The 12,875-nt window shown below is 33.5% G+C and overlaps 1 protein-coding gene across 2 annotated transcripts in view; it reads left to right on the forward strand.

Annotated features, from left to right (window-relative positions):
• Positions 1-12,875, forward strand: part of KIF6 (kinesin family member 6) — a 155,500-nt gene that overhangs the window by 38,993 nt on the left and 103,632 nt on the right. For both annotated transcript variants that reach the window (XM_036381431.1, XM_036381430.1), the window contains exons 8-10: positions 956-1,099; positions 5,366-5,452; positions 8,509-8,612. In XM_036381431.1, coding sequence (XP_036237324.1) covers positions 956-1,099; positions 5,366-5,452; positions 8,509-8,612 — 335 coding nt within the window. The remainder of the gene's footprint in view (positions 1-955; positions 1,100-5,365; positions 5,453-8,508; positions 8,613-12,875) is intronic.

Consider the following 12,875-nt stretch of genomic DNA (forward strand, 5'->3'; position numbering starts at 1 on the left):
TAGTTTTAACTTTTAACTTTGCAAAGACCATTTAGAGAAACTAATGCCACAAAAAAGTCACTACTAAATTTTCTAAAATAGCAATTTTTTTTAATGTAGCATAAACAAAATATACACTGATATGTAACATATAAATGTTACATAAAGAAAAACCAACTCCTAATCATTTAGGAGAGCTTGCAAAACTCATATAGCTAAAGATTTTCAGTACACTGCTTGGCCAGATAACAGTTCACATCTTTTATATCACAAGACATCATGGGGTAATCTAGCTTTTTATTTAATAATTAGGTCCCATAATGTAAACAGCTGAGGAGGGAAACTGAGAATAGTAGGTGTACAATTTCCTTTCTGGCCAAGGCATATATATTCTAAACGGAATCATTTCTTTCCAGCAGTACATTGTAATCATGCACCCTTTTATTTGTGCTTTGCTTTCCAAGACAGTTTCTCAGAAATAAATGTATTGGCTCATGTACAAAGCACATGTTTTAAAAATGTGTCATTTTTAAAGTATGCTGTAGCAAATATTGAGGAAGTTTTTACTTTAATACTATCCATATTTTTTAGTTATGACCAAAAAGTATGAGGAATATTTTCATTATGTTCCTGTGTCTTAGGAAAACCTGTGGGTTTGAGTTTATCATGTTCAGTTTCCATGTTGCTGAGAGACTGTAAGGCTAGGGCATGATAAAATTTAATGTATTTGGTCTTTCAGGTCCAGCTCCTACAAAGATATATAAACATACTGAAATTTAACTTGGAATTCTTTCATTAAAGCCAGTGGGTTTGCAGCTAACAGTGGAGTGCACAAGCATCCCAGTTTTGTTGTGTCAAAAGTTCTTGAGCAGATTGTATTTGTTCTTTATATGTTTTATATGTTGGATATGTTCTTTATATGTCAAACATTAAGAGACATATAAATTTAAGTATTTTAATTTTGCTATTGTTTCAGGTAATAATTGCCCTTGCAGAGAAAAACCGGTCTCACATTCCTTACCGAAACTCTATGATGACCTCAGTGCTAAGAGACAGCCTGGGAGGAAACTGCATGACTACCATGATAGCAATGCTTGCTATGGACAAAAGAAACATAGATGTATGTTATTTCTATCTTGAACAAAAATCTTGTCACTTCTCTATAGATCCTGCTTTTTTGATTTTTAGTATAGATTAAAATTCAAGGACATTTTAATTTGTTTCTAGGAGATAATTTGGAATAGAAATAGATAATCAATGAAAATTGCTGTAGGATAGAAACAAATCCTTTAGAAAAATGTGCTTTTCTCTAATTAATCTCAAATCAAGTGGCAGTTGGGAAATTACTTGCACCTAGTGATGAACTACTCTTTTTTTCAATTTACTGATTTCCTGGTGAATAAATTTTTGAGTTATAAAAGTGCATTTCCACTTAAAACCTTGGCAGAACTTCTGTTTGATGTCTTTGGAGTCAAGATTTTATAGATTATGGTAGACAAATAGGGAGTTTACTTGGAAAGAAAGGGAATTGGGAGGGTAGTTGGGGTTTATGGAAGTTTTTCAAATATTTTGTATCCTGTCACTGATTTCCTGCACTGGAATTATGTGTAGTGATGTTTTCTCTTTTTTTACAAATAGATCTGTAGTTTTTATCAAAGGGCTGTAGTGAATGGGGCTACATCTGTCTGGAGCCTCGTCAGAATGATATTCTTCAAGGTTCGGTTCCAGGGCCAGTTCTGTTCAATACATTCATCAATGATCTGGATGCAGGAATTGAATGGCCCACTAGCAAATTTGCTGATGATGCCAAACTGGGAAATGCTGTTGACTCTCTTGAGGGACAGAAGGCCTGGCAAATGGATCTAGATATATTGGAGCATTAGGCTGTGGTTATTTGGATGAAATTTAACGAGTTCTGCATTTATATTGGAGTAATGCCCAACACAAACATAATTTGGGAGACCAGTGGATGGAAAGTAGCCCTGCAGAAATGGATCCAGAAGGGGTGCTGGTCAGAGGAGCAGTGAGTCCTGGGATGCATTAAACACAGCACAACCAGCAGGTCAAAATAGGTGATTATCCTGCTGTCTGCTGCTCTCACCTTGAGCACTGTGTGCAGTTCTGAGCCCCACAGGTTAAGAAGGATGTGAAGGTCTTGAGTGCAGCCAGAGGAGGGCAACAAAGCTGGCTAAAGTCTGGAAAAAACATCCTATGAGGAGCAACTGAGGAATTTGGGCTTGTCTAGGTTGGAGCAAAGAAGGCTGAGGGTGACCTCATTCCTCTCTGCATCTCCCTGAGGAGGGAAAGTGGAGAGGGAGGTGTTGAGCTCTTCTCCCCAGTATCCAGCAATGGATTGTGTGGGAATGGTTCAAAGATATGCCAGGAGAGGTTCAGGCTGGACATTAGGAAGCATTTCTTTGAGACAATTGTTAAACACTGGACCAGGCTGGAGAGGTGGTTGGTGCCCCAAGCCTATCAGCGTTTAAGAGATGTTTGGACAATGCTCTTAACAATGTGCTTTAACTTGGTCAGGCAGTTGGACAAGCTGATCATTGTAGGTCCCTTCCAAGTGAAATAGTCTAGTCTATTTTATTCTAGAACATGTTGCAATGTGAGTACATAGAACATAGAACAAAGCCGTTTATAATCAGTTTATTTCCTGATTTTTTATAATCAGTTTATTTCCTGATTTTCCTAACATAAAAACAAGAAAGGAAAAACTATTTATTCTAAGACTGTTTTTTGAAATACAGTGGAAAATATTATACTTAAACCGTACTTCATTTAGTTATAGACTTTTCTTTTAGAAAAGTAGACTTTGCTGTTAAATGAAGACATATTGTTCAGACTTGCAAACGTAGTTATGCAAACATGTTGTCTGGTTACAAAGTTGGAGAAGTTTGTTAATTTTATTTTAAGCTCTTTGAGATCAGAAGCCTTTCATATGTCAATTCATCAGGTGCATCTTACATTGTGTTCTAGATTTCTATTTTGGAAATATTTAGATCAAGCAATTATCCAGAGCAAGCTATTAAAATTTTCATGTTCTTGCTTTAACGTATGCTATTTACATCACAGATCTTATTCTTCGTTCCTCCAAAAAATAAAATAAAATGAAACAAAAACCCCAAAAAACAAAACAAAACCCAACAACAAACCAAACAAAAAACAAACAAAAAAACCCCAACAAAACAACAAAATCCCTTCCTTGATCCCCAAAATCCCTTCCTTGATCCCCAAAATCTGGAATGTCCAAATAATAAACGAGGATGATAAGCTAATATGTCTGAATAATATAAAAAGATAAGTAAGTTGTCAATCATCAGAAAATATCAGAATTAGAATAGGTGCATGAGTCATTATCTATAGCTATGTTAGGGCTGCATGTTGGTTTGTTTTTTCCATTGGGTGTACATTTCACTCACAAACAATGCACAAGATAGAACTACCTGCAGTATGAATCGAAGTTGTATAGTAAAAGCCACTTTCTGAAGGACCTAATGCTATTTCTTGTAATGAAAATAATGAAGCAGAAAATTCAGAGTAAGAAAGGGAGGACAATAAGAGGACATGAAGAGGACAAATAGATTATTATCCTATAGAACTGGATTATATTCCTACTTCTACCAATGAGTTTACTGAATTTCTTAAGTCACTACATCAAATTTTTTTGGAGTGCTTGTATGAAGATGTTGATTCTGAATTGTAGATACATTATTCAATATAACTGAAGCAGAATGGAAGCTATTTTGGACAGCAGATCATAAAATTACAACAACTGAATATAATTTTTTGATACTTGTGACTTCAGTTTCCATTCTGTTAAGTGTAATCCTTCCACACACTTGCAGAAAAGGTTGATTGATTAATCCTTGTAAAGCCCTGAGGTGTTGTGATGATAAGCACAATATAAAAATGATTAGGAAATTAGATGTCTGACTTGATTAGCATTTTGATGGCATGGAATGAACAAATTGTAAGCTAGCATATTGAATATTGAGAACTGAATTGATTACCTACTCATTAATTTAACATGTGCTGCACACTAAATGGGGTGAAGAGATCTAGTGGAAATGTATGTATATGTACTGTACATATAACTGTACTTACTATATGTATAGAACTTAATTAAAATCACATTGTCTGATCATCATTGCAAAGGAACAGCAGAGGCAGATATAGCGTCCAACTAATACAGTGTGCAACTCTATTAATTATAAGGCCTTCCTTTCCTTTGATTCTCTACATATATATTGTGTCTTTAGCAAGAATCATCTTTCCTCATGTAACCCTTATTCAGGGTTCCTAAACCAAAACCTCCAAGCACTTAAAGAGACAGAAATTATGTAGAAAAAGGTGTATGAACATAACATTTAAGCTGGTGTTTTCCTATATTGAGGGACTGACAACTGCAGAATTATTTCCATTCTGAAAATCAATTCTGTTACAGTAGGGAATTAATTTAGGTGCTAACAAATTTTCTTTTAAATGCAGGCTGCCACATCTCATAAGGGTTTATCATACAGTTCCTCAAGGATCATTTGAATTTCTGAGACTACTGGCTAGTATTCTATGTTTTATTACTTGACTGAACTGGATACAGGTGCTGAGGTTTTTTTTCATTAAATATGTATGTCTTATAGCAGGGTCTGGCATTTAAATATCAGCTGATCTGGAATGTGAGAACAATACTTACCAGCATCTTTGATTTCTCCCTGTGTGCTACATGGGAGTACACAATGGCTGTCACAGAGTTTCCCAAACCAGCTCAGTCTTGTATCTTTTTTTTTCTGCCTTTCAGTCCTGCTGATCCCTGTCTTAGCTCATCAGACAGATTTTTATCTGGTATCACAGTTCCCGTGTATGCCTCCCAGTTTCAAGTCTCCTAGCTTGTTTCTCAGTTGTCCTGGATTTCCGCTATTCTTTCTTCCATCTTTTTCCCAGCTCCTCTTACATAAATTACCTAGTCCCCTTTTCACCAAAAAACCAACCAACCAAAACCAAAATGACATCAACAAAATCCCAACTTTTATTAGTTTTCCCTTTTTCTCATCATTCAAAGGTTATTGCCTTCTGTGTAGCATGGCTTTGTTATCCTACAATTCCAGCTGCAGTTTTACCTGAAACACAGTTGGTCAGGGGATAAACTGTATCAGTCAAATATGTCCTATGATTTAAAAGTTTTATGTGCTCCTGTCATTAATATACTAAACTTATTTCCCTTCAGTATTGTTGTTTTGGAATTGGAAATGATAGAATATTTCTGTAACATATTCAAAAAGTGGAAATGTAGTTTAATGGCTTTGTTAGCAGTCTGGCTACTTACCTGGTGCAAAGGTAACTGGAATTCTCTGTTCTCTTTTTTTTTTTTTAATTTTTCTTCCAGGAATCTATATCAACCTGCAGATTTGCGCAGAGAGTTGCTCTTATTAAGAATGAAGCAGTTCTTAATGAAGAAATTGACCCCAGATTGGTGAGAACTGTCTGGGGACAGAGGGAACGAGATTGCTTGGGTTAAGTTTTATTAATCAATAGCATTCAAATTGGTGTTGGGGATTTTATACTGAAAAGTGCCATTAAATTGTTTTCAGATGCAAGCTCCAACTTTTTTTCTTTAAAATAACTGCCACTTTAACTTTTTTTCTTTTGGACACAATTATAATTAAGTGGATCTTTATCAAATCTATAATTAAGTGGATTCTTATCAAATCAAAGGCTTTCTTAACTCTTAAAGCATCTGAGGAGAAATGGTCACTTTCATTATCATCTTAGTGTTGTTTCTTTAGTGTGATAATTCCTAAATCATAATCACAGTTCATTGGATGGTTCTAAAACTCTAAGAATGTACTAAGATTGCTAATTACTTAATGAAGGCACACAGCTGCACTGAAACAATTTGTGTATTAAAAAGCTGAGAAATATACCAAGCCCATCATTGAAATTGCTTCAAGGAACATTTTAGATAGGAACAAAGAACTTTGTGAAGTTACCATTAGGAAAAAAAGAGGGAAACAAGCAAAGGAGACAGAAATAGCTAATTATGTAACTAATGATTTTATTCATTGTTACTTGATGGTAATTAGCACATTTCAGTTATTGTTAATAATTGTGCTTTTATTTTTTCTTGTCTCTTTTTCTTGACTTTCAAAGGGAACAGAAGATCCTTGTCAAGTTTTCAGCTGGTTTCCTTTGTCATTATTATTATGTATTTTATTTTTCCTTGCAATTTCTAATAGCAATAGTATCATAGAGTTAAAAACAAAGGCAAAAAAAAACCAATAAGCATTGCACAACTTCTTAATTTCTATCTGTTTGTTTTCTTTTCTTTTATACATAGACTTTCTAGTAGCAAATCATGCAAAACATTTCTTCCATGGCCACAGAAAGCTTTGATTGAGGTAAAGCATATGCAGGCTCCTGAACATTTACTACATCCTGTGGAGCTATACTCCACGAGTTTGGTATGTCTTGCTCTGCAGGATCATTTAGCAAGTAAAGCAAAAGTGGACACATGAGAGTTAGAAAACCATCCCCTCTTGTGGAAAAAGCAGGGGAACACAAGTACCTCAAATTTATATGGCCCTGTGCTCATTATGGAACTTGTTGCCCATCTTAAGTGTATTCCCAGGGTGCAACTCTATTATTCAAAGTCTGGACTTAAGATCTTTTTCATAAAAATTAAATTTTATTGTAATAAAATAATATTAATTTAATGAAAAATCAAAACACAATTTATTGTCAGCATCTATCATCTGTGAGTTGAATGCATGCTTTATAAAGGGTATTCACAATACCTCTTGGTAGATCTGAGTTAACTCAGATTCTTGTGTAAACTTTATTCTTCATAATGGAGATTTCCTAACTTTTTATCTTAATGAGAAAATTAATTTTTACCTGTTGTACTTTTAAGTGACTCATCTTTGAACCTCTCTCACTCATGGCTAAAGAACATAATTTAAACTGAAGATTAAGGTCTTGAATTAAACCTCATCTCTTCTGGCATTCATGTAAAAATAGAAATGAAGTTATTTTGCTTTTGTAGATTTTTGTTTGTCTTAATAATACTTGAAAATTAATCTTCTACCCATATCCTGAAATTGGGGTTTCTGTTGTTGTCAGATTGAAGTTAATCATCCTAACAAATTTGAACATTGAACAGAGATCTTACTGTGATTCAGCTGTTTTAATTTTCTTGACTCAGCAGCTGGCGCAAACTGTATCAGAGTGTGGCAGCAAAACGAGGCAATATAAAATTATGGTAAAATGTTTGGCCTGAAACATTCTCTAAGTGTTCTTGCAACTTTTCTTATTAACAGTCATAATTTTAATAGACTATTAAATAAAATATTTTAGACTTTCATACTTTATTGTAAAAAAAAACCCATACACTGTAGGTTTAGAATTAAAAGAAGTAATCAAATGCATGTTTAAAATAATTGAGTTTTCAAAGTAAAATCTTAGGAAGTTATGATTAAATTTAGCCATTAAAAGAAATAGAAATGTTTGAAGGAGTTTAAACATCCAGTGAAAATATGTGTCATTGATTTCAGCAATCTCATTACTGGAAAGTGCATGCAATCAAAAGTGATTAATTTTCCTTAAAAACATTCTTCTCTTGGAAAGTTATTTTGCACATGGAATCAGTGTATGTAAATCCACCTAAAAATATCACTGGCCTACTGACACATTTGAGCCATATATAAAGGGAGGCTGCATTAAATAATCAACCATTAAATGTCCAAGAGTGCACTCATTTGTGTCTTAGACTTAGGTATATGCATATTTCTCTGCTTTGTAGAATTTGGCTTTGAGCATTTAATGATTAGTAAAATTTGGTTTTATACAGACATTTATTCCCAAAGTACAGATTTTGACAATGACTTCCTAGAATTTAAAAATCTAGATAAGTTTTCCATGTAATGTTATCACAATACTATTCATTAATATAATTTAATTTCATTGCTTCATGCCATCAGTTTGTTGTTAGCAACTGATGCATCCTACAAGTATAGCATGCAATAATTCTAATAATTGCAAAATGTCACATGAGAAAGAAAAAAGGTAAGATTAAAATTATGATATTGTTTGGAAATTTCTGTTTGTATAGGGAAAGCAAAAAAATCGCTTTTGTAGTATGGTTGCCCTTAGTCTAACAAAGGTGTCAGTTCTTAAATGTGCTTTCATTATTAAAAGGCAAAACTAATGAGTCAGAAAAACTCTTTTTATTCCTATGTCAAATACTATTTCTCTTTTGCAAAATATCTTTTGAGCTCTTTCTGTACAGCCAAATCTTCTAACACAAGAATTTACTGAATTTGGAAGACTTTTCTTGGGTTTATAAATGGAAAAACAGGGGATAAAAAAGTGCTTGGTGTATTTAAGGTATTTTGACAGTTTTTAGAAAAGATATCTTGTTTAAAAAAAGAGAAAACTAAAGTATATTTACCTAAACTAGACCTTCCACTGAAAAAATAATATACCAGCTAATAATTTGTTGGTGATGCTTGGTTTATGTCTTGCTGTTTGTAGATGATTATCCAGCTGAAAAAGGAGATCCAGGATTTGAAGGATGAGTTGGCACTGGTGACTGGCAAGCAAAGAAAATCAGAGCTTTCCCAAGAAGAGCTACTTCAGTAATGTCTTACATTGTTTTCATTTTCTTCTTTTATTATTATACTTTTCATCTGTTTCTGTTTTGGCATAAATATTTAAATTCATCTCAGAGTTTTAAACTTCCTTGAGTGAATAATAAAGTGGAGTTAGGTGCCAGTTTAGAATGGCAGATTTCCATGAAAAGCTCTATGAGTCTGCTGGCTGTGTTTTTGCAGCCTCAGCATTGAGGAAGTGAAGTAAAGTAAATGCAAAGGATGGGAATGCCTGTCAAATGCCAGGCAAAAAGAAGTGTTGTATAATAGGGCAGAATGAGAAATAGTCTCTCTCAAAACTGGATATTCAATCTGAGTCGATTCCAAAAAATATTCTTGTGCTAAGATGTATCCTGCTGCAGCATTAGTTTGATATAAACCAAAAGAAATCTCACATTTCAGATCCACAATTAGTCAGTGTCTTGAAAGCCAAATATTCTTACTATTAATTAGTGTAAATATTGTAACATTCTGTAGCTTTTGGTAACAGATCAGTACAGCATATAGGAACTTTCTAAATATATTTCTAAATATGATGTGTTTACTCAGGTCTAAATGTTCACAATGACTGAATTAAATTTCTAGGCTTGAAAAATTGATTCTGTAGTATGGACCTATTTAATTACTGTACCTCAAGTCTATAAACAAAGAACTGCCTGATTTTGTTTGATTAGGATGTTAACAGTAACCAAATTGAAGCTGTGGGAATATTTAGTCTTTAATTTCTCAAGGGACTGCTGCAGAAGACAACTTCCAGTGCTAACAATTTCCCCCAACACATAGGAGAGTCTGGAGACATGAAGACCGGCTGCTACCTTGAATTTCTCATGTCGATTGTTCTCATTATTGATCATTTACATCAGCAGTTATCAGTATATTCTCCTAACCAGAAATGTACCTGCAATTCCTATGGAGTTAGTACGTATTTATCATGTGCCCAAATACGAGTGTCAAATGCACAAATAACATTGCAGATTAGCATGAGATGTGACCAAGACTAGCCATAGAAAGAAAAGCACCTTTCTTTTTCATTATATGCAGAATTAAATGCCCTTATTAGTTAGCTTCTTTTTACCCTGGCAGAAGGGTAAAAAAATAAACCTTTTTAATCTTCAAAAGATGACTAACTTACAGTGATTTTATTCAGACATACTTAAATAATTTATATGTTGGTTTAAATAAGTGCTTTCATAGCATAATTGTAAAAATCTGTCACATTTATTTTCCACTGTGGTCTTGTTTGCTGCTTACTTTGTGTGGGGTTTTGAAAATCATTTGAGTTTTCTAAGACCACAGTCACAAATCTTATTTGCTAAGATTTTTATCTTTTTGCCATGGAAATGGCAGTCTTATAAATAGGAATAGGTTATAAATAGTAATGGATTGATGGTTGATTAAAGTTTTCATTATGGTTATGCAAAGGAAAAGTAGGAATGTACCATCTGCATAAAATTGCACTACAGCATACCTCTGGGAGGCCTGATTTCAGAATTGTGACTAAAAAGTGTATTAGTTTTATGTTTTTCCTTTTTATCTATGTAGCACAATATATGGTGCATTACACTATGAGAAAAGGTTTCTTCTAGGCTCATAACAAGGAATTTTGCATCCCATTACTCCAGAACGAAGCAGGGTGGAGATTTTTATGAGTTTCTACCTGTACTAAGTCATGCAATGAGAAAAAACTTTCAAGGACCTCAGCTACACTAGGTCAATGCAAAATTTTAAGGTTTCTAAATTTATAATTTATATTTATTTAGGCTCATGTAGCACATGTATTCATTGTTTCAAAATTAAGTTCTTTCTTGGAATAAATGCTGTGGAATTAAAGTATAGTGCAGCAGTTAAGTACTGCTGACTGGGATATAATAATTTTCCTTCGGATCAATACTAAACAAGAAGGGCCTCAAACAATTAACCTCATCAATCATCAATGCCATATAATAACATTTTTCAGGGATTGTTTTCTTAATATGTTTTTAAGTGGAAAAAAAAGAAAATTGGATATATAGAGTTTTTCAGAGAGGCAAAGAGAGTGTTAGAGAATAACTGTCACATACATGAGTCAGACTGGCTTGTTGGTATTTGGGCTGCAGTTGAATGGAATGCTGAAAGCTAAGTCAGTCTTTTCTAGAACAATTCAAGGGAAGGAAAATACCAAATGTCAGTGTTTATGAGTTTTGCATTTGTCTGTGTTCATGCAAACAGAGTGCTCACAGATAAACAACTGATGCAGCTCAAACACCCAAATGAAAATATAATTAAATAATAGCATAAAAAGCCATTACTTCAATGAAAGTATCTTTTTGTGGTTTTGACCATTTATACTTTTTGAGCCAGCTTTCATATGGCAATAACATTTGCAACCATGCTGATTTACATGTCTGAGCTTGAGATCCATAAATGTTCTGAGCATTTATGACAATCAGCAGATAGAATCTAAGTCTTCTGTCTCCAGTTAGAGTCTATCAACACATAATAGCAAATCTCCATGACAGTTCTGTTTATTAGGACTGGCCATCTGAGCTTGGAGCTAGTTGTTATCTGGAGAGTTTGTACACATTAATAAATATACAAGTGAGTAGTCCAAACAGAAGTATGGACCTGGATGATGGCTAATAAAATCATGATGACTATTACTGGAAAATGTCTATGTTGGGATTTGCATCTGGTTTTGCATCTATAATGAAACCTAAATAATATTATTTATCAGGAGCCATACAGATCAGTTTGTTATGACAGGGAGAAGAAGAAAAGAAACATGGTATAGGTGATAATGCAACATACTCTGTTGTGCTTTATTTCAAGTGGCCACCCAAGAATGATTCTTAAAGGGCTAGTATTGTGTAGGGGATTCTTTTATTATTATTGTTTTTATTGTTGATGCTTTTCTTAAATGTCAGAGAGGAAAGTCTAATTAAGGTCATTATGGATTTTAAATCCTACTTACACATTTTTGCTGAGTTAAGATATCTTCTGTTTAAACTTAAATAAACTATATCTCATTGTGTGTGTGTATATATATATGTAAATAATTCATGTTTATATAGTTATTTTCCAAATTCTTAAACTTAGACTGAAGTCTAACTGTGGTTAGTTTTATTGCAAATAATTGACTAGTAAGGAGAACTCTGTTATAAAGGATAGCCTTATAAAAAATGGATGTGCTTTAATTCTTATTTTTATTCATCATATCTATTTTAACAGAGGTCACAGCAAAATTGATCTGCTGAAAGTATTCTGATCCTGGGGCTTTTTTTAACTCTTTGATGCTGAGCACTGATGGTCAAAAGTACAAAACATGTCAGTGAGAAACTCCATGCACTGAGTATATGTTTATTGTTTTTGTCCCACACAATGCTTTATCTCAGGCACTTTTCAGTACAAGACAGATGCCAAAATAAAACCAAGTCCAGTGGTATGTGTGTAGATCCAATATTTTTTACTCTAACGCAATGTTTATGGTATTGCATAGGTTTTTTTGCTCTCTACATATGTTGCAGGAACTAGGTGTTAGTGATTGCCCAGGAAATAAGTGTTAATAGTATGTGACAATTTTATTTTGTATGTTTCTTGACTTACTAAGTCAAGAAATGCCGAACATTTCTCATAACGATGAGCTTCATTCTACTTGCTTGCATTCAGAGCATTCCAAAGGAAATTGATGGGCTACTCAATGCATTTGGAATTGCTAAATATTTGCAGGTAACATATGAATAAGTTGATTTTCATCCTTTATTTGTTTTTTCCTCAACAATCAAAATTCTTCAGGGATTTTTTTTTTCATTTAATGGAAGGAAAAAATCTGTCAAATATGCTTTCCTCATAATTGCTACAATGTCACGTTACCATTCACTAAGTTTAAAACAAAATGGAAAACAAATGCTCTTGACTTTTCTTGAGAATGGTAAATTATAATATGATGCACCTTATCAGTTCTGTGACTAAAGCTACAGCTGTCTGGAATTCAGAATTCTGTTTTAAATGGTGAGCACTTGCATTACTGTGTCATACTTTTGATTTTATTAGTTTGTTCTCATAAATGTTAAACATAAATTAATTCTTCTGCTCTCGTTTTGTTTATCTAAAAAGCAAAGCTTAAAAATTTCAGCTAGACTACATAAGTGGTTCAGAATGTACTTCATAAAATGCTTCCAAAATCTGAATTGCTTGCTTTGGATTTTGCCTTCTATTTCCTCAGCAGTAAAAGGCTGATCTAAATTTTTCTTTGAGCTGAAGAATTACTTTCAT

The sequence above is a fragment of the Molothrus ater genome, chromosome 3 (genome assembly GCF_012460135.2).
Source record: "Molothrus ater isolate BHLD 08-10-18 breed brown headed cowbird chromosome 3, BPBGC_Mater_1.1, whole genome shotgun sequence".
NCBI lineage: Eukaryota > Metazoa > Chordata > Aves > Passeriformes > Icteridae > Molothrus > Molothrus ater.